A 21,483-nucleotide genomic window follows, 5' to 3' on the forward strand; every position below is an offset into this window, starting at 1 on the left:
GTCCTTATTTGACTTGCCCATCACAGCGAGGTGGGACCTGGAGGTGGGGGGTTACCATTTCCTTTTCACTGATGAGGTGTGGGAGGGTTGGAAAAACCTCCATCCCTGAAATTTAATGTTGCACTGAGGGTGGGAAAGGCAACTGGAAGGAGCCAATCTGAGAGCATTGATGTTCTTGAGAATTGGTACCCAGTGTACCTGATCCATGGCATTTTCCAAAGCTTCTCAAATTCCCTTCTATTGGCAAACCTTCCCCATGGCTGGCCTAGTGTCCACACACAGCACCCGGTATGTGTGTGCCAAACAGACATTGTCGACTTGGGATTTTGGTTCCTGATGCCAGCTGGGCCATGCAGCCCAGGGCACTGCTCTAGATCTGTCATGTGTCCTCATTCTGCCCTGGGATGGTAGGGGCTCTGACTCTGGCATCCTGTTCCTCTGACGTGAACCCACCTGTCTCTCCCTGCAGCAGGCAGGATGTCAGCCGCTGTTGTTCTGTCCCGGGAGCCCTACATGTGTGCGCAGTGCAAGACGGACTTCACGTGCCGCTGGCGGGAGGAGAAGGGTGGTGCCATTATGTGTGAGAACTGCATGGCATCCAACCAGAAGAAGGCACTCAAGGTAGAGCACACCAGCCGACTGAAGGCTGCCTTTGTGAAGGCGCTGCAGCAGGAGCAGGAGATCGAGCAGCGCCTCCTACAGCAGGGTGCCGCCCCCGCACAGGCCAAGGCTGAGCCTGCCACTGCCCCACACCCCGCACTAAAGCAGGTGAGAGTCCTTAGGGAGCCAGAGCTGCGGCCCTGAGGCCTGGGATCATGGGCTGGGCGGCCTTGCCTCTAGGAGAGGGGCCTTGTTCCCTTGGCTGGGAGTTGTTGCTAGCAAGCAAGATGTTCCGACATTCTGTCTCACACTGGGCAGTCATCTGCCTGGTTGTTAACTGTGTGTCTAAATTGCATTTAATGGTGGCCTTTGGTGGTGAAAATACTAATTTGCAGTTTCTTTAGATTTTGTAGCTTTCACTTGCAGTGTTCCAGCTGACAAGTACTTCTTGTCTAAAACGACTTTTCTGAAAGCCACATTGAGATGCAAAAGGGGCATTTGGAAGAAATGTTCTAGCTAAATTAAGGAGAGAAGCAAGTTTGAAATCAAGTTTTTTGGCTGCTTTTTTTTTTTAATGCTTTGCTTTCCCACCCCTTATAGACCCAAAGCACCCCGTTGGCAACTTTTTGTGTCCTTGGAAGTCATTTGTAATTCACTAATAAATACATCTTCTCAAGATCCCTATGTAGTGGGTGGCTGTGCTGCCCTCGGGAAACAGCCTGTCCCATGGGGACTTGGCCTCATGCGGCCACAGCTGCTGCCCTTTGGTCACTCTAGGTCACCCTAGGCCGGCCTGTGGATGGTGCTGACCTCGGTTTCAACCCCCCCCCTCCCCCCCGTTTGTGTAGGTCATAAAACCCCGGCGTAAGTTGGCGTTCCGCTCAGGAGAGGCCCGCGACTGGAGTAACGGGGCTGTGCTACAGGTCAGAACTGCGGTGCCGGGAGCCCCTGCACCGCGCCACCAACCAGCCCTCACGCCCCAGACCGTGACCACGTCAGTCGCCGACTGTCACGCTGCCTGCGTCTGTCTGTCTCTCCCTGCCTCCTTCCCCTCTCCCCCGGTGTAACTTACCTGGTCTCCTGATTTTGGACTTTAGGGACCCTGTGTGGGTGGGAAGAGGTCGGCCAGAGCACGGAGAGGCTGCGCTGAGCGTCTTGCCCTCTGTCATCCCCTTCCCCACATGAGCCATCATACCTTCTCTCTGCTGTAGGCCTCCAGCCAGCTGTCCCGGGGCTCAGCCACAACGCCCCGAGGTGTCCTGCACACATTCAGCCAGTCACCCAAACTGCAGAATGCAGCCTCGGCCACAGCCCTTGTCAGCAGGACCGGCAGACATTCCGAGAGAGCTGTGAGCACCGGCAAGGGCAATGCCACCACCAACTGGAAGAAGGCACCCCTGAGTACAGGTGGGTGGCCCCCACAGGGCTTAGAGTGGGGACCTTGTCATGATGAGGTCCACAGGGGCACCTGGGTGGCTCAGTTGGTTAAGCATCCAATTCTTGATCTTGGCTCAAGTCATGATCTCACAGTTCGTGCATTCAAGCCCTGCTTTAGGCTCCATGCTGGCAGTTCCGAGACTGCTCAGGATCCTCTCTCTCCCTCTGTCTCTCCCCTTCCCCAGCTTGTGCTCTCCTCTCTCAAAGGAAATAAACCTCAAAAAGAAAAGAAAAACATGCACACATACAGGTGAACAGAAATGATAGAAAGAGCCCTGAGACCCCAGACCTGTCCCCTGAGAACACCTGCTTCTGACTCTTCAGCTTAATCTCTGTTCACTAAATAAGATGCCCTGAACAGCTGGTAGCCCTGGGTGGATAACTAATTGACCTTGTTTGCTTGCTCTATACTCAGACTCTAGCTCTTGACCCAAAACGTGGAGCAGACCCAGTTTAGGTAGTGTGTCTCACACACACACGCACACACCATCCAGCCAGTGGGCATCTGTCAGCACAAACACTCAATCTTGCCAACTCTGGGTGCCGTGCCTCTTCCCCACTCCCCCACCTTCCTGCCATAGGGAATGCCTGCTTTTGCTGTTATGTTTTACCTTCTCTGGTGCAGTAATTAATTTATTGTTGAGCCAGGCAGCATTCTTCATTCCCTGCTTTGTGGTTCACTCTTCCCACCCTCTGGCTTGGACAGGTCAGGTGGTACAAAGTTGCAAGCTAGAATGAGAATGTGGTAGGGCGCCTTGGTGGGCTCAGTCAGTTAAGTGTTGACTTCGGCATAGGTCATGATCTCACGGTTCATGGGTTCGAACCCTGCACCAGGTTCTGTGCTGACAGCTCGGAGCCTGGAGGCCTGCCTTGGATTCTGTGCTTCTGTGCCTCCCCCTCTCTCTGCCCCTCCCCTGCTCATGTTCTGTCTGCCTGTCGCTCTCTAAAATAAATAAAAAACTCCAAAAAAAAAAAAAAAAAAAAGAAAAGAAAAAAAGAAAGAAAGAAAGAAAAAACTCAAAAAAACCCCCAAAAACATTGGGGGAGGAGGAAGGAAATTCCTGGAGCAGGGGCAAGACCACGGTGGGCATCAGAGGACTCTGAGGAGACCACATTTGAGAAACAACTCAAGGGAGGAGGGATACACTTAGGTGAGCATTCCCTAGTCTGCCACAGCCCCCATCATCCTTGAGTCATCCCCCACACCACTTGCCCCATTTTTTATTTATGTGCTGTCATTAAGGTGGCAGTTAAATATTTCCATTAAAAACAGGAAAGTGAAAAAGACACAGAGGGCTGAGAGAGACAGGTGAGTGCTTTCACTGTGGGAGTGAGTGCCCTGCCCCCCACCTGAGCTCACTGCGTCCCTGTCAAAAGAGGAGGCACCATCATGAGATCTGTCTCCCTAGGCAGAACTGGGAAAGCCAGGCTGTCTGCAAACAAAACACAGGAGTCTGCTGTGCATGCAGCTGACCATAGAGTTAGAAATACGGCCAAATATCAGACTTCCACAGGATGTAGCTCAGGAAAGGGAGGACATTGGTCTGATTGCCGAAGAACCTATTCTGTAGAGCAGAGAGAGAGCATTTGTAAACATAAAGCGGGCAGAGATACTTTTGTGTGTCATGTTTAAGATGCAGCTAAGAACTCAGAGCAGTTTGGAAATTCCTTTTGTGGAAAATTTTGAAAGTATATGAAATCAGTGGGAAAAGTCCAGTGCAGGTATGTGCATGTGTACACAGTGGTAGGAGCCATGTACAACTGCATATTTAAGGTAATATTTGAAAGGGAATATGAAGGAATAAATAGTTGCTGTGTTCAGCAGTAGGACTAGAGGTAAGTGTGTAATAGTTTTAAAAACAGCATTTCCCAAAAGAGTTCTCCCAGCATTCCTAGTTAACCCTTGGTTTCTTGGCAGGACTCAGTCATGTTTCTCTTTAGAATGTATAGAGGTTTCCCAATTGCATTTGACCTCAAAACACTTGTTCCACAAAGTACATTAACCTCCACCAAAAGCACTCTTGGGGTAACACAGTGATAGGGGAATGGAATGGGGCAGTCTTTACCCCCAGGCCAGCCAAAAACCTATTTGTGTTGGGAGATTGGGGGTCATTTCTTCATTTTTCAGTTGTAAAAGAGATGCTTGTTCATTGTGGAAATTTCGAGAATACAAAACAAATATAACGGTGTTTCTACCCCAAGGGAACAAATGCTGTATTTCGGGGCTTTTCCCCTATTCTGCATCTCCACTGGTGTGTCACTTGTGTGTAACTGAGTGCCCTACAGAGGTATCCTGCTCTTTTCACCATTCCGTGTTCCCTTTAATGTCATGAGATTATTACCACACCATTAAAACTGTCACTCTGTTCTTTTGCAGGTGGGGCCCTTGCGTTTGTCAGCCCGAGCTTGGCAGTGCACAAGACCTCCTCAGCTGTGGACCGCCAGCGGGAGTACCTCCTGGACATGATCCCGCCACGCTCCATCCCCCAGTCAGCCACGTGGAAATAGTGCGAGCCGGGCCCGGTGGAGAACAGGCTCCCTCCTCCCTCCCACCTGGCCCTGCCACCCTCCACTCGGGAAGACATCATGCTCCCCGAGAGAATGAGTGAGCGAGCGCCGGCCATGCTGCAGAAGCAAGGGCTCCATTCTTGGCTGCAAAATCTCGTCGCAGCTGAGGGGCTGCTTCACAGGTGGACGAGGAATATCACTGGGGGACCTTTCCCTTGGGCTTTTTTCCTTTCTTTGCCTTTAGTTTGCCCAACACCAGCAGAAAAGTGGACCTCAGGGGCTGGTTCTGCTTCCGGCCCTTCCTTTCAGCCCCCCTCTCCCCCCAATCCCCCCAAGCCCGGCAGGGTGCATGGACGGCTCACCCTGGACACTGTGACACGCTCGGCGAGACCGGCGCCCGGGGCTTCTGAAGTCGAGCGGAGCGTTCTGTTTTGTTTTTGCTTCTCCCCATCTTAGCCCTCCAAGTCTTTGACTGCCTTCCTTCATGGCAATCTCTAGGTTGACAGATTTTTTTTTTTTTTTAATCACCTCATGATGATGGAGTTTAAAGTAAACCGTGCAGACCCAGGGGTCCCTGCCGAGCACGGCCCCCACACCCCAGAGGGTGGGCCACTGACTGCCCAGCTCTCAGTCTAGCAGAAGGCCTCTGCTGCTGCTCATCCCGGAGACCCCGGACCTCCCACACTTAGCAGAAGAACAAACTGCAACCCTGACCCAGACAGAGAGCCTGGAATCCCGGAAGCCGTGTACCGCCAGTGGAGGGAGGAGAGAACTGGCAGCAACATCTGGAGCCTGAGTGGGAAATTAGAGGGGCAGGCTATTGTGTATTTTGTTGTTGTTGTGGTTTTTATTTTATTAAATTTTTCTTTTCCTACTTATTTTGATGGACAACATCCTAAGGTACCCTGGCCTATGCTCCTGTCAGGTGTGTCTGGTGGGGAGGTGCCCCTGCCCCTCCAAGACGTCAGGGTTTCTGTTTGGGTCTAGTTTAGAACCTTTCCTTAAAGCGGGGCCATGCTGCCAGGGTTCGCCTTCAGACTTTTTTTTTTTTTTTTTAAACCCTCTTTCGAGTCTACAGAAATGTCTTTCAAAGGATCAGGTCTGCTCTTAGTTTAATTTTGGTTTCTCCCACTCTTTAAAAATCAGTTCCATGAGGATAGACAGAAGCCGTCGTGAGTGTGCTGTGCACGGGGCTGTCTCTGTGCAGGTGCAAGGGTGTCCTGTGTGCATGCACACACGTGTGTCGATGTGGAGATGGGGTACACTGCTCCCCACTTCAGCCCCAGCCCTAGTTTTCCTATCCATGCAGTTAGGGACTTAATTTAAAATCCTTATTTTGTAGGGCCGCCGCCTTCAAAACACACTGCTACAACATTCTAATAAAGGCTCATTTAACCCCCTCTCTCATGTTGTGTGAATATCCATGTTTAGCAACATTTTGACCTGCGGTAGAAGACTTAGTTTTGCAATATTCTAATTTTTTGTTGTGTAAAACCCTATATTGCTCATTGATTTTTGTTTTGAGTGCATAACTTACATGGGCTGAAGGAGGGGAGGGTGGGGAAGAGTGGCTTTCATTCCAAGATCCAGGGATTTGGGGGATAGGAGGGATATTGACATTAGGGGGGGAGGTGTTTTTACACCAAAAAATTAAGAGTATGCAAGCATTTCTATTCCTCACATTTTTCTGTGTGCCTGGCAAATAAATACTTGTCTTATACTACCCTGAGCTGTTAGCCCTCTCTGTTCAATGACATGGGCCAGGTTTTCCAAATCCTTCAAGAAGGAGCACCTGGTCTGGCCTCTTACGTGGGCAAACAGACCTCAGTTCTATGCAGTACCTTGGGATCAGGCATCCAGGTGAGAGTCACCTCTGCACTGGAGGGGTGTGCCAAGATTGTCACACTCCAGCTGGAGTTGAATGGGTCTGTGACTCAAGGGCCTGAGTTGAGCTGTGCTGCACAGGTTGGGCCTCAACCCCAGCCCATTAGAACCTCGCTCATCACTGTGCTCAGGAACCACCTCTGCTCACCTTGCCTGGCTGGACTTCTACCAGCCTCTGAGCTATTAAGGGAGCCTCATGAATTCAGTACAAATCCGACCACCACTGGTGGAGGATAGGGCTACAAGCCCTGGCTCTGCCTCCTCCAGCCCAGGGTTCCTGGGAATAATCCCATCAGGGGCCACTTACTGTGACATGTAACTTTTTTTTAAAGGGGACAAGAACGTGAGATGCCTTAACCTTTTGTTCATTTCTACTGTATCAAAACTCCTACTCCCCCCCCCCCTTTTTTTTTAGTTTCTCCCTTTGTGGTATAACTTCTCTGATAAGACCCAAATAAGTTCTTTGATGAGACTTACGATGTTACAGGAAAGGCATATTAAATCTCTCTGCATGTGGGGTTTGGACATACTCAGAAAGGATATTAATGTTAAGGGTGTTTTCCCAGCAGCAAAGCTCATCCCTCAAAATTGGCCACAGTGCTGGGGTTCTGGTCTCTCCCTGGCCCCTGGGGCCTCAGACCAAGAAGACCTGGTTCCTAGGAGCAGTGAGAATTTGGGAGCCCTCAGTCCCAAACGATAAAGGTCCAGAGTTATCTGTGACATGAACTCCCAATGGCAACTGGGAAACTGTTCAAGATGCTGGCCACCTCTGGAAGGGTGAAGGTTTGCATATTTGAAATGGCCATATGTGTATACATGCATGTGCACATAGATACCTGTGTGTCCGCTTGGAGCCACCCATTTCTCTGGCCATCCTGCCCATGTCATGGGGCCCTGGTTCCCAGTATCCCAACCGTGATGTTGGGACCCACACCTTTGACAAGGCCGACAGTTGCCCTCCTTCCAGGGGTAGCCTCTGGTCCTGTCTGTACCCTGAGACCTACATGAAGCAAGGCTTGGCCCCAGCGCAGAGGGAATGAAAGGCAACTGGGTATAGCCCTGCTGTATTGCGGCTCCTGTGTCCTACATGTCATTTTCCTGTGGACAGTCATGGGGAGGGATTTTCTATATAATTTAAACATTCTCGTCACAGGGGTGTAGATCATGAAAAAGACAGTTGTTGCTGCTCCACCATAGGGTTTTTATTTGATGCTGAGCTATGCTGCACATGATGGTTGCCTAAAAAACTCGGACTGAGCTTTTTTTTTTAAAGGACAGCTGAAGTTTTATAATACTTAACAATGAAAGTGTAATAGACAGTTACACTAGTGCAGGGTATTTGGAAAGTGGGGTTTTGGGGGGTGGGTGGAGAGGTTGTCACTTGTATTTATTGTGACTCTAAATCTTTGATAATAAATGTAAAAAGTTGACCACCAAACCGGAATAGAAGTTCCAATGAACAGAGGCTGGAATCAATGGCTATACATTGTGTCATGAGGAAGTCTTAGAATCTGAAGGAAAATAAAGAAATGGACAATGTGTTGGCTGTATTTTTCTTTTGTCCCCCCAGTCCTGGTTTCCCTGCATTATTTTTGTCCCAGCTTTGGGGCAGCTTGGAGACTGGGGAAGGTGTAGTAGGGTGATCCCTTGTTAATGGGGAAACAATGAGACACCTGATTCTTGGGCTTCTTTCAGACTTCATTTCCAAAAGTGGGTGGAGTATCTCCCCAAACTGGGCACTGTGGCTTTGCCTCTGGGCCTCCCATCTTCACCAGAACCTGTGGCTTTGTGGCCTACTTACCCACAGAGCTGAGGGAGCAGGGTGAGGGTCCAGTGAGTTTTGCCCATCCACTGGTTCTTAGCCCCTTCCAGCCTCCACCCTGGAGTGGTAGGTTTTTCTGGAATTTTCAAGCTTGGCATCTACATTGGGTGTCTTTGCTGCAGGACATTATTAAAGATGTGAGTTCTAGCACAGACAGAGCTGCCCTGCCAGCTCTGAAATGAACAATTTCAGGTGTTCATCAATATTTGTTATCAGATATTGACACAGTTTCAAAAGTTACGCATAAAGTGAGACTTGTGATCACTGGTAAATTCTAATGTACATAAAATATAAGCCTGTTTTCCTAGCTGCTTTTATTTTTTGCAGTTTGTTGTTGTTGTTGTTGTTGTTATTGTTGTTGTTAAGACCTTCCTGCCTCTGGCCTGGGGGTGTTGGTTGTCCTCTCCAACCACCACAACTGGCTAGGCTTCATATGGGTAAGACACAGAACTGCTAACACTGACATTAGAGAAATTAAGCCCAAACCTGTCCCAATCCACCTGTGACATCCTGACTGGTGCCTCATGCCTCAACACTGGCTGCAAGAAGCACATTTATGGGGCATTTTCTTGGGGGCTCAAAATTCAGCCCTCAAGTGAGTTTTCACTGAGGCAAGCACAGGCTCCTCAATTGTTCAGGGGTGAGTCTCAAGCAGCTTCTCCAGCCAACAAATGGGACAATTGCCCTGGTCCCTGAGGCCTTGTCCCCTCTGAACTGAGCCACACAGGTCTGTGGCTATGGGGTAGGAGGAGCCCCAGGCCCCATTGCTCACACAGATTAAGGCACATGCCATACCCCAGGCACTAGAACCCCACCTTGTGACAAGAGCAAGGAGGGAAAGAATGGGATGTCAGGGAAGAAGTGACTTGTTAGGCCAAGTCTGGAATGAAGACAGAGGGAAAAGTGGTAGGGAATGGCAACAGCCAATGCAAAGGCTCAGAGGTGAGACCAAACCTGGAGAGTCAAGGACAAGGAAGGCAGTGTGGCTGGACCACGGGGCAAAAGGATGAAGTGGGTTTCATTCTGAGAGTGGTGGGACCCTAAAGAAGGCTCAGGATGCCATCCTTCAATAACCCACAGCCCTTCCCAACAACCTGGAGGTTGTTCCCACTTCCATTTTCCAAGGTATGGTCCAGACCAGAAGAGACGCTTTTCTAGCGCAAACCAGAGGGGGTGGGTTTTCTCTCAGCTCAGATGTGAACCAGCCAAGACTAGAGGCAAGGCACTTTCCCCTCTCTTAGCCTCAATTGCTTCAGCTGTCTCTTTAAGGGGGTTAGGGAAGAGGTGGTAGTTAACGCCCAGGGCACCTGAGAGCCACGAAGGGTGAGTGAGCAGGAGCAGGGCATGGGCAGACCCACAAGATGATCGGCCTCCTTGGGAAATGCGTGGAGCTCCGATGGAGGCAAGCAGGATTAGGGCTTAGGGAGACATCTCCACACACCGCAAATGAGAGACAGCTGCTGTCACTAAACTCAGTAATCTCATTGCAACAAAAGTCCCCAATCTCCCCCAGGCCCTGTGGAGTCCCCTGTCCAGATACACACCTCTCCACCTCTTCTTCCTCCCTCTCTATTCCAGCCATAGACCTTCCTGGCATTACCCAAACACACCAGCTCCAACATATCTTGGGAACACTTGGAACACTTTCCTTCTATTTCCAGTGACTGATTCCTTCAGGGTTCAGCTCAAATGTCTGCTTCAGTCCTTCCTTGGTAACTCGTCCTTCCCCTCACCCAGCTTTTAGCACAAGTTACAATTCTTTACACGCCATTCATGTTTTACTTGACTTTTTACTTGCCTCCTAGCTGAGAGCAGGGATGGATCCAAGCCTCTTTGCTGAGTCCCAGAGCTTGGCACACAGTAGGCATTCAATAAATGTATGAATAAAGAAAGGACTGAAGTAACCAGCTTGCCCAGCAGTCTCATGCTTTACCCTTGACTCTCCCCTCCCCCTGCCCCAGACAACTTCTTTACCAAGGAAGGACTTTTACTAAGGAGAGTTTCCACCACCTCCCCAACTCCACTCCAGCCTTTTCTGGTTTCAAATTCCAGCTGTGTTCCTGGGCAAATGACATCTGTATGGGCCTCAATTTCCTCATCTGTAAACGCTCAATTTATGTTAAAGCAGGAGGCCCCCACCCCCACACGGTTCCATCCTTAAACACGGGCAGGGTGCTAGGATCTTTGCTCCCCAGCCCAGCAATTCCATTGCCATCACGACACCTGGGATGGCCCCAAAGCCCTTTCGAGTCGGCTGAGGTTGGGGAGCCCAAAAGTCTGGTTTGAATCTTCCCAATTCCCTTTTGAGACCTAGGACCAGAACCTCGACAAGCCTTTTCTACAATGGGGCTCCACGCCTGCCTTCCCCTGAGGGATGAAACACCCTCCCCCCACACACACACTCGGTAAAAGGGGGCCATTGCCAGAGGCAGGTGCGAGAAAGAGCGACTTTATTGCAAGTTCCAAGGAGGCAGCGCCGGGAGCTTGCCGTCCCTCACACGCATTCGCGGCTGTCTGGAGGAGGGCGCCCTTCACACGCGTCCACTCGCTGGCAGCTCCTCCAAGTAGCCACGGCCTGCCTGCAGCCATCGCTCATTCCGCGCTAGCGCAATGCTTCCGATTCCTCTCGTCCCTTCCCCTCCCGGGGACTTCTCTTAGGAAAGAGAGGAAGCGCTTGCGCCCTCTTGCTCTTGGGATCATAGGGAGAGGAGCTAGATTCTAAACAGGGGCGACTGCAGCCCCAACCATCCAGAGAAAGGAAAAGCGGCGGGGGGGGAGGAGGGGGGGGGGGGAGAAGGGGGTGTGCGCGTGCGCAGTGGCGCGTGTCGGCTTCGCGGGAGTACGGAAGCACGCCTCGCACGCGTGCGCTGCGCTTGCGCAGTGCTCAGGGCGGCGTAAATGGCGGGAACCCCGGCTTCTAGCCAGAGTCCCCAGCACGCAGCCAGCCGTTGCGCGCTACCTGGCCCGCTGAGGGCCTGGAGGACGGGCTGAACTGCAGCAATTCAGCGATCAGGGCCTTGCAGCGCTCGGACACCTCGAGGCCGTCGGGGTAGAGTACGCCGCGCTTCTGGCGCCTGGGCAAGCCAGCGATGTCCGAGTCGTCGAAGGGCATGCACCCGGTGACCATGACGTAGAGCACGACGCCCAGGCTCCACACGTCGTACTTCTTGGGGTCGTATGGGATGCCCAAGAGTACCTCAGGCGACGCGTAGGCAGCCGAGCCGCAGTAGGTGGTGCTCAGGTCAGGATAGCCATGTGCCTGGCGACCAAAGCCAAAGTCAGTGAGCTTCACTCGGCGCTCGTCAGGGCTCAGCAGCACGTTTTCGCACTTGAGGTCACGGTGCACCAGGTGGTGGTCATGCAGGTAGCGCACAGCTCCGGCGATCTGCGCGAAGAGGTCGCGCGCCTGACCCCCGGGGATGCGCCCGTTGCGCTGCACTGCCTGCAGCAGGTCGGTGGCAGCCGCCTCCATCACTATGTACAGCTTCCCATTGCACACCTCGATGAACTCGAAGACGTGCACGATGTGCGGGTGCCGCACGCCCCGCAGGATGGACAGTTCGCGGGGCAGGAACTTGTTGACAAAGTCAGGTGGCGCGCGCCGCCGGTCCACCACCTTGATGGCCACCGTGCCCTTGTACTTCTTGGACGTGGCCACCTTCACCTTGGAGTAACTGCCCTCGCCTATCGTGCGTCCCAGCTTATAGCCGAGTTCGCTCAGAAGTTTGTCGCCCGACATGGTGGCGCCTGGGGCGCGCGGGGAGCAGGAGGCGGCTGCTGTGGGAGGGCGGCCGGACTCCAATCTCGGGCCTAACCCATGGCGCTTGGCACCTGCACACCCGCACCCCCATGTGCCCAGTCCCGGGTCCCTGCCCCTGCGGAGTCTTTTATTGCCCAGGTAACAGTTTCTGCCTTGTGAAGTGACTGTGGGCGTCACCCCGCCTCGGGGTAAGGGCCCCCTGGACCCCGCCCTGCAGGGTCCCCCAAGGCCATCAGGCTTTGTGACTCATAATTGCTCTGAATGCCCCAGTTCCCATTAGAGGCTATTGGCAAGGGGTCTCGACCACGACCGGGAAGCAGAGTCTGTGCCTGGCACTGGGGAGGCTTCTCATGAGTCAAATACAAACAACAGTCGTCCCCCAACTTCGTGTACCCAGCCCTAGCCATGTGAAGCTCTGGGCTGCCCGCAGTGCCCCGCGACGGGGAGAAAACGAGAGGGGGCTTAATTCGGTGACCTGGCTCTGAACGGTCTGAGCATCGCACCAGAGGGAAGGTGTAGGGGAGGGAGGTCCTTTAGGGCAAGGGCCCAGGCGACCGGACGAGCTCCAGGCGTCTACACCGACTCGGCTAAGCTCCGTCTGAGAGAAGAAATAGAGTCCTCGGCTGCAGCCTGGTTGCCCAGACGATCCCTGAACCCAGTGCCGGAGCTCTACCTCGCTGTAGGACCGCTACCCTAGCGTACTACGTGCCCTAGTCCTGCCTAAGACATGCGCAGTACGTCCCGCCACACTCATCATGGCGGCGGCCGCCGGACGTAACTTCCGCCCGCGGTCGGAAGCACGGGTCCTGCGAACATGGCAGCGTCGAAGGTGAAGCAGGACATGCCCCCGCCGGGGGGCTATGGCCCCATTGACTACAAGCGGAACCTTCCACGTCGGGGACTGTCGGGTCAGTGTCGCACTGCGCCGGGGTGTCAGGGTTGGGACTATAGGGCGCCGCGAAAGGAGGTGGAACCCGAGGATCCCCTATCGCTTCTGTAGTAAGAGGCTGCTGCTTGCACTCAGGGCCATCCAGAGTAAAACTGGTGCGGAAACGGGAACATTGAGGGAATTTAGAAGATGTTCCTCTCTGGTAGTCCCTACCTGTGGATGTCCCAGGAATATGTATTCTTAAATTCTTCAGATGTTTTTTGTTTTTTTGGTTTTTTTTCAACGTTTATTTATTTTTGGGACAGAGAGAGACAGAGCATGAACGGGGGAGAGGCAGAGAGAGAGGGAGACACAGAATCGGAAACAGGCTCCAGGCTCTGAGCCATCAGCCCAGAGCCCGACACGGGGCTCAAACTCACGGACCGCGAGATCGTGACCTGGCTGAAGTCGGACGCTTAACCGACGGCGCCACCCAGGCGCCCCAAATTCTTCAGACGTTTTAATAACATTTTAAAATTGTGTTATTGGGTTCAACACAGAAAAATGTAAAAAAAAAAAGGAGAAGGGTCACATGCTTTGCACCCAGGGTTAACAGAGAAATACAAACTTTTAAACAAGGGTAAATACATTTCCCCTAACTCGAGGAACTTTACATTTAATGTTACGCAAATATGCCTCAATTAAAAAAATATATATGGGCATGGTTTAAAAAAAAAAAGGTAATTCAGCCAGTGGGAAAGTTAGTATCAGGTGAAAACTCAAGCTCTTCCCAAGCTCTTGGCTTTTTTTGTGTCCCGGAATAGAGGTTGGCAAACCTTTTCTATAAAGGCCCAATAAATATTTTATGCTTTGTGGGTGCCTGGGTGGCTCAGTCGGTAAGTGTCCGACTTCGACTCAGGTCACGATCTTGAAATTTGCGAGTTTGAGCTTCCTATCCGGCTCTGTGCTGAGAGCTCAGAGCCTGGAGCCTGCTTTGGATTGTGTGTCTCCCTTTCTCTCAGACCCTCAGCCCTTCCCCTGCTCATGCTCTGTCACTCAAAAATAAATAAACATTGGGGTGCCTGGGTGGCTCAGTGGGTTAAGCATCTGGCTTTGGCTCAGGTCATGATCTCGCGGTCCGTGAGTTCAAGTCCCGTGTCAGGCTCTGTGCTGACAGCTCAGAGGCTGGAGCCTGCTTCGGATTCTGTGTCTCCTCCTCTCTCTGCTCCTCTCCTGCTCACATTCTCTCTCTCTCTCTCTCTCTCTCTCTCTCTCTCTCTCTCTCAAATAAATAAATAAACAAACAAATGTTAAAAATTAAAAAAAATTTTTTTAAATGTTTATTTATTATTGAGAGAGAGAGAGCACAAGCGGGGGAGGGGGAGAGAGAGAGAGGGAGACACAGAATCTGAAGCAGGCTCCAGGCTCCCAGCCCTCAGAACAGAGAGCCCAACGTGGGGCTCGAACCCACAATTTGTGAGATCATGACCTGAGCTGAAGTCAGACGCTTAACCAACTGAGCCACCCAGGAGCCCCTAAAAAATTTAAAAAATAAAAAAGATGTGATTCAGTTAACTTGCTAGTAAATTGATCCTTTAAAAAAATAAACATTAACAATTTTTTAAAAATTATGCTTTGCTAGCCAGATGCTGTCTGTCCACTGCCGCTGTTTTTTTTTTTTTTTTTTTGAACAACTGTTTACAAACCTAAAAGTGTTCTTAGCCCCTTGAAAAAACAGGTTACAGGCTAGATTGGCATCACATTGGCACTTGACTCATCGTAGAATAGATTGAACAAATACAATGTGATGGGAATGTCTTCATTTCTTTTCTCAAAGTATAACTTAACACCCAGGCCAGTGTATCCCTCAGGTGTGTGGCATGAAGTCTTGTTTATGCATGTGCACCTGTGTGACCTGTACCCAGACCAGGCTGCAGAAGGGCCCCAGCCCTTGGTCCTTCCTGGACTCCTAGTCAACATCTCTCTCTCTTTCTCTCTTTTTCTGTCTTTTAAAGTTTATTTATTTATTGGGGGGGGGGGCAGAGCCCGATGAGGGGCTTGAACCCACAAACCGTGAGATTATGACCTGAGCTGAAATCAAGACCCCCAATGCTCAACCAACTGAGCCACCCAGGTGCCCCTCTTTTTTATTTTTAAGTCACACATGTGCCCTTCATTCTAGTCCTCTTCCAGTTCATGACACAGTAGTGCTTCTATACTAATCACACCGGAACTTCTCATTTTGGTGAGGCCCCAGATAACCAAGGCCTGCTTTACCCAGGGTGGGCTGGAAGGACCTCTCTGAACAATCCCCAAGGTGGAGGGAACAGCAAGTGCAAAGGCCCTGCCATCCATCCTGCGCCCCACCCTAATCATCTTTCCTGTGCCCCTCCTCCAGCCTTGCTTTTGAGCCTTGTTCTCATTAGCCCTACCCTCCCTTGCTCCCGTAAGGCACCCAAGCCTGGCACCCACTCCCCTTCTCTCTGCCTACATCACTCTCCACTAGTGTCCTAGAACACGCCAAGCTGGCTCAGACCTTCTTTAATTTCTGCTGTTCCCAAAGTGACTGCTACCTCCGGCTTTTCCACTCGGCTCTCTTCTCTCCGCTCCTTCCTGTGCCCAATAGGTGGGCCTTTTTTTTTTTTCTTTTGTGTCTTTAACATTTTTATTGAAATTCACAAACCAGACCAGACCATTCACCTATTTCATGTGTACAAATTGTTGATTTTAGTCTATCCAGAGTTGCGTAACCATCCCCCGGATCTAAGTTTATAACACTTGCATTACTCCAAAAGGAAACCCCATGAACAGTCACTCCCCATCCTCCCTCCCCCAGCTGCTGGCAACCACCAGTCTGCTTTCTGTCTGGTATGGATTTGCCTGTTCTAGATATTTCATATAAATGGGTCCTACTCTATGTGGCCTTTGGTGTCTGGTTGCTTTCACTCAGCAGGATGTTTTTATTTTTTAATGTTTTTATTTTGAAAGAGAGAATATGTGAGTGGGGTGGGGGCGTGGGGGTGGGGGCGGGCAGTGAGAGATGGGGGGAGAGAGAGAGAGAGTCCCAAGTAGGCTCTGTGCTGAGGGCCCTCAGCACAGAGCCTGACTTGGGGCTCAATCCCACTAACTGAGAGACCGTGACCTGAGCTGAAGTCAAGAGTCAGATGCTTAACCGACTGAGCCTCCCAGGCGCGCATAATGTTTTTAATGTGAATATTGTAGCGTGTGGCAGTTTCTTTCTTTTTTTCTTTTTTCTTTTTTTTATGGTTAAATAATATTCTTGTGTGAGTAGACCACGGTTTGTGTATCCATTTACCACTTGATGGACATTTGAGTTGTTGCCACATTTTGGCTGCTGTGAGCATTCCTGTGCAAGCTTCTGTGTGGATATGTTTCATTTTTCTTAAGTGAAATTTCATCTAGGAGTGGCCTAGCTGGGTCAGATGGTAACTCCACATTTAACATTTTGAAGAACTGCCACACTGTTTTCCAAAATTAGCTGTTCTGTTTTACGTTTCTACCTGCAGTGTATTGAGTTCCAGTTTCTCCATATTTGGATAACACTGATTATTTTCCTTTTTTTTTTCTTTTTTCTTTTTAAAATTCTAGCCATTCTGGTGGGTGTGAGGTGGCATCTCACTTTGGTTTTGATTTGCATTTCCCTGGTGACTAATTATGTGGGGCATCTTTTCATGTGTTTATTGGCCATTTGTAGAACTTCCAGGAGAAATGTCTTCAAGTCCTTTGTACTTTTTTTTTTTTTCTTGGAGAGAGAGAGAGAGAGAGCTGGAGAGGGGGCAGAAGGAGAGAGAGAGAATCTCAAACAGGCTCCCCACTGTTAGTGCAGAGCCCGATGAGGGGCTTGAACCTATGAGCCATGAGATCATGACCTAAGCTAAAATCAAGAGTCAGATGATCAACCGACTGAGTTACCCAGGTGCCCCTGTACATTTTTTTTTATTGGGTTCATCTTATTACTGAGTTTGCAGAGTTCTTTATACATTTTGGATATCATTCCCTTATCAGATACAGGATTTTCAAGGACTTTCTTCCATTCAGCTTGTTGACAGTATCGTTTGTGGCACAGAAGTTTTTCATCTCCATGAAGTCTAGTTCATCTATTTTTTTTTTTTTCTTTTTGCACTTGTGCTTCTGGTGCCAAAGCTAAGAAGCCATTATCTCATGCAAGGTCTCAGAGACTGACTCATCTGTTTTCTAAGAGTTTTATAGTTTTAGCTCTCAAATTAAGGTCTTTGATCCATTTTGAGTTAATTTTTGTGCATGGGGGAAGGAAAAAGTACACTTTATTCTTTTGTGTGTGGTTGTCCACTTATCCAATTTGCTGAAAGACTATTCTTTCCCCATTGAATTGTCTTGGCACCCTTGTCCAAAATCAATTGACCGTGAATGTGAGGGTTTATTTCTGGACTCCCAGTCAGCTCTGTTCCATCGATGTTCATGTCTACCCTGGTGCCGTGCCACGCTATTTTATCTTGTACACACAGCTGGGTGTTAAGTTTTGAAACTGTAAAGTGCAAGTCCTCCCCCTTTGTTCTGTTTCAGAATCTGATCCCACGAATTTCACAATCCGCTCTTCAGTTCCTGTGGGGCTGGTAAAGGGGGAAGGTTGGGATTCCGAAGGTTGGGTACCGCGCTGAATCGGTACCTTAGTTTGGGGAGGGCTGCCGTCTGAACAGTGTTAAGTTCCAGTACGTGAACACAGGATGTTTATTTATTCAGGTCTTCTTTACTCATGGCCTGCACCCCCTTCTGGGCATGCCCTTCGTCAGCCTCCACCACCAGACGGGCAGCTCCTGAGGCACAGACCCATACTGAGGGATTGGGGTCTCGGCCTCGCCACTGTCAGCAAGAAAGGGCTGCACCATTGTAAAGGCCCCCTGATTGGAATTTATTTTACTCAGGGGCCCACGCGGGTGCTTGGTGTGAAGGCAAGAGGTTTCCGTGAGGACAGCCCAGGCTTATCCCCTGGGTCAAAAGAAGAGGCCCCTGGGCTCCTCTGCAGCTACTGAAAAGAAAGAGGCAGCTCTTCTAAAACGCTCCTGCCCAGCACAGGTGGTCAGCCATGTGTAAGAGCCACAGGTGCACTGGAAGCTGGTCCCAGGCACTCGGGCCTCGAGAAAGGTTCTGCGTCTGTGCACAGGAACCAGGGTGCCCTCGTCCCACCTTCAGTAACATGGAAGTATCTTAGCTCATATTTTTAACAGGTTTGACTGAGGGGCTAAAAAATCTAACCAGTTCCTCATGCACCTCTGGGTCCAGCAGAGGTGCCAGAAAAGCCCTGTGCTGGAGCTGAGCTGAAGAAGAAGGACGAAGACCAGGACAACAGAGGCCCCTTGCAGACACGGAGCAGGGCTGCGACTCCCAGAGTCCCCACTGTGCACCCCCACAGGTTCTAGGGAGTGGCCTTACCCACTATTTGCTGGTCATTTAGTGGCTGTTAACTGGAACTTGACCTGCCTGAGCTTGTCAGTTCTTCCCAGCAGCCACGAGGCCCGTCCAGGGAAGAGATCACAACTCAGAAGATGAGAGGGTATGGGGTGAGCCAGTCCCAGCCAGGCCCCAGGCAGCTTGGGCCTCCCTGAAGACCCCAGCAGGCCCACAGCCTGTCAGTCAGAATTATAGCGCAGGTACCTGCTGGTGCCAGTAAATATTCATGGCAGCCTCTGTCCCCTGGTGTCCAGGCAGGGGGCCTGACCCTGCTGGGCCAGGAAGCAGCAGCCCCCCCCCCCCCGGGAGCCCGGGGGTGGGGGGGGGTGGGGGCTGGGCCGCCCCTGCAGGGCACTGCTTGTCTCTGGCAGCCCCTCCCAGCTCCTTGTGGGCAGCACTCAGAGAAGTGGCCCAGGCAGCCGGAGCCACCATGGAGCTGGGCCCAGCTGTAGATACTACCCTTCCCCGTGGAAGCACCTGCTGACTGGGAACCAAACAACAAGATTGTGGGGCTGGGGCCACCCGATCATAAACAGCAAGGCCTTCGGGTCCTCCTGCAAGCCCTGCTCAGCCTGTACCTTCCAGAAACGGGGATGGGGGGATGGGGGGGCGGAGGTGTGTCAGCCGCAGCTGCCGCACTTGTCAGAGGAAAGCCGAGGCAGCCTGGTGTCCCTGCCTGCAAGGCAGGTGCACGGAATCGAGAGTCGTCTGCAGTTGGGAAGGACGGGTCCAGGGGAGAGGGCTGGTGGACATTCCACAGAGACAAAAAAAGAATCTGAAGAAATACGCACTAGAGACGGTACTGGCCATCTCTAGGAGGGGGTCACTAAGACTTTCACCTTCTCTCGCGTCCATATTTCCGGTGTCCGTGCACAGCAAGCAGATTGTGCTTCATGAGAAGGAACTACAAGGGGGGGGCCTTTCCCGAGGGCAGGCGCTGAGCTGGTGCCCCCTTTCCCCACAGGCTACAGCATGTTTGCTGTGGGCATCGGGACCTTGCTGTTTGGGTACTGGAGCATGATGAAGTGGAACCAAGAGCGCAGGTAGGCCCCAGGCTGGGGACCGTGGGGTGCACCTGTGGGCTTGGTGTCCCTCGGGGCCCTTCATCAGCCCCTCAAGGCTCAGGAAGTACGGGCCTTCCGGAAAGAAATGGCAAGAAAGGAGCTCTTCACCAGGTGTCTCTTGGCCTCCGCTGCTAGGGACTCGAGGGTTGGGCTTAGGACAACCCATCAGGTGGAGGTGGAGGGCAGGCTCAGGACATGCTCGTTTAGTGGTTTTTTTGGTCAGTGTTAACCAGGCAAAGAGGACAATAAGGGCTTAGAAACAGGCCATGCAGCACAATGACCCTGCCAGCCACATGGGGCCTGAGGGACCGAGGCAGATAGTGGCCTCCATTCAGACTCTCGCTGCCTCTAAGCTGTCAGGATGCCCTGCCAGGTGACCCCTTCTGATTGGCCCCTTACTGGCTGGGCCCCTTTGCCCTGCCACACCCTGTGATAGGTGTCCTTAGCACCCCCCAAGGGTGGTGGTGGAGAAGGCCAGCCTGTGTCAGGTGCTCAGCATTGTTGAGTGAGCTCAAACCGGGTCCAGCTGCCCCATATGCACCATGCACAGGAGTATGGACACGGTGACCAATAGCGTGGGGCTGTGGTGGGGCCAGCAGCCTGGGGTGGGGATGCTCCTCTGGGTTTGGGAAGATGGGAGGAGGTGTGAGGGCTGGAGTGGGGGCTGAACTTCATCCAGACCCTTCCGTGTGAGGCTGTGAGATTTCTGGCGATGAGGGGACAGGGCCAGGGGCCACATCACTGGGTGCCGCGCCCTCAGTATAGATGGGGCTGGTGGCTTGGAACACACAGAACTGCCTGCTCCGGGCTCACACCCCAGGGTTATTTTGACAGGAAGGGGATATGGTTTTGTGGGGCCCAGAGCCCTGTGATGAAGGTCCCATCCCCTGTCCCCAGTTCACCACAATCATCAGGCCAGGGCTATTTTTAGGATTAAAAACTAAAGTTTTTAACTGAAAAGAAAGTGCGAAGCCATCAGTCTTGTAGACCAGTGCCTGTGCCAGCCCACGTGCCCACACCCCGCCTTCTCATCTTCTTGTGGGTAGAGCTTACTCCCCAAGCCTGCCCCACTCACTTGCCTCTCTGCCGGCTCCCCTCCCCACGCATCAGCCTGAGTCTGAGGCCACATCATCTACCCCGAACTCCAGCCTCATCTGATCTGACTGTTGGTTTTTGGGTTTCACAGGCGCCTGCAGATTGAGGACTTCGAGGCCCGCATTGCCTTGATGCCACTGTTGCAGGCAGAGAAGGATCGGAGGTGGGGCTGCTGGGACCAGGGTTGGAAGGTCACAGGCCTGAGTGTCCCAGCCTGCAGTGCGGGACATGACAAAAGTGCATTTGGGGGCTGACAGCTGTGTCCTGGCATGTGTGGGGGAGACCCAAGGGCTAGAATAGGAAGGCTCCCTGGAGGAGGGGACATGGAGGCTGCAGCAGGAGGACAGTAAATGTTTGTAGGGGAAGGAAAGGACAAGAAGGGTTGGCACATGCAGGGTTGGGAGTGGCAGGAGGTGATCGGGGTGGAACAGGGAAGGATCTGGCACGTCTTTTCGGGAGTCTCTCGGTGCTCAGGCCTGTCCCCTACCACCCATTCCATCCCCACAGGGTTCTGCAGATGCTGCGGGAGAACCTGGAGGAGGAGGCCATCATCATGAAGGACGTGCCTGGCTGGAAGGTGGGGCCTGGGTAGGGAGGGTGGGGGTCCAGGCCCCCGGCAGGAACACAGCCTCCCAGGGAAAACCTGGAGCCGAGAGGGGTAGTGGGTGCCAGGCGTGAGGAGGGGAAGGCAGCAGTAGGCAGTGTGGGCCTGAAGGGGTAGCTGCACCCCCACCCATACCCCACTGTTCCCACAGGTGGGTGAGTCTGTGTTCCACACAACGCGCTGGGTGAACCCCATAATGGGCGAGCTCTACGGGCTGCGCACGAACGAGGAGATTCTCAACGCCGCCTACGGCTTCACGTGGTACACATAGGGGCCTGCACCCCTCTGACTCCTGGGCCCCTGCACCCTCCCCCCTGGAAAGAATAAAGGCTCTGGAGACCTGTTTGCCTGTGTCCCAGCGACTGAGGGAAGGCTCGTGGGACACCATTGGGT

At 52.1% G+C, this 21,483-nt stretch overlaps 3 protein-coding genes across 9 annotated transcripts in view; 2 read left to right on the forward strand and 1 right to left on the reverse strand.

The window, feature by feature from the left end:
• The window catches only part of GATAD2A (GATA zinc finger domain containing 2A), a 105,012-nt gene extending 97,044 nt beyond the window's left edge, over positions 1 to 7,968 (forward strand). For 4 of the 7 annotated variants that reach the window (XM_043587170.1, XM_043587171.1, XM_043587172.1 and 1 more), the window contains 4 exons: positions 470 to 768; positions 1,449 to 1,523; positions 1,812 to 2,007; positions 4,415 to 7,968. In XM_043587170.1, the coding sequence (XP_043443105.1) occupies positions 470 to 768; positions 1,449 to 1,523; positions 1,812 to 2,007; positions 4,415 to 4,545 (701 nt within the window). In that variant the 3' untranslated portion in view covers positions 4,546 to 7,968. The remainder of the gene's footprint in view (positions 1 to 469; positions 769 to 1,448; positions 1,524 to 1,811; positions 2,008 to 4,414) is intronic. The other 3 variants (XM_043587174.1, XM_043587176.1, XM_043587177.1) reach the window with 3 other exon arrangements.
• A 2,716-nt stretch (positions 7,969 to 10,684) lies between these two features.
• TSSK6 (testis specific serine kinase 6) lies at positions 10,685 to 12,661 on the reverse strand. Its single transcript, XM_043587178.1, has one exon. It carries the CDS (start codon positions 11,988 to 11,990, stop codon positions 11,169 to 11,171), a length of 822 nt encoding a protein of 273 aa, XP_043443113.1. The 5' UTR covers positions 11,991 to 12,661; the 3' UTR covers positions 10,685 to 11,168.
• A 126-nt stretch (positions 12,662 to 12,787) lies between these two features.
• On the forward strand, positions 12,788 to 21,435 carry NDUFA13 (NADH:ubiquinone oxidoreductase subunit A13). The gene is made up of 5 exons (XM_043587180.1): positions 12,788 to 12,919; positions 19,292 to 19,370; positions 20,578 to 20,649; positions 20,994 to 21,063; positions 21,242 to 21,435. The coding sequence occupies exons 1-5, from the start codon at positions 12,826 to 12,828 to the stop codon at positions 21,359 to 21,361; spliced, it is 435 nt and encodes a 144-aa protein (XP_043443115.1). The 5' UTR covers positions 12,788 to 12,825; the 3' UTR covers positions 21,362 to 21,435.
• The last annotated feature ends 48 nt before the right edge of the window (positions 21,436 to 21,483 follow it).

This window comes from Prionailurus bengalensis, chromosome A2, assembly GCF_016509475.1.
Source record: "Prionailurus bengalensis isolate Pbe53 chromosome A2, Fcat_Pben_1.1_paternal_pri, whole genome shotgun sequence".
In the NCBI taxonomy this organism is placed as follows: Eukaryota; Metazoa; Chordata; class Mammalia; order Carnivora; family Felidae; genus Prionailurus; species Prionailurus bengalensis.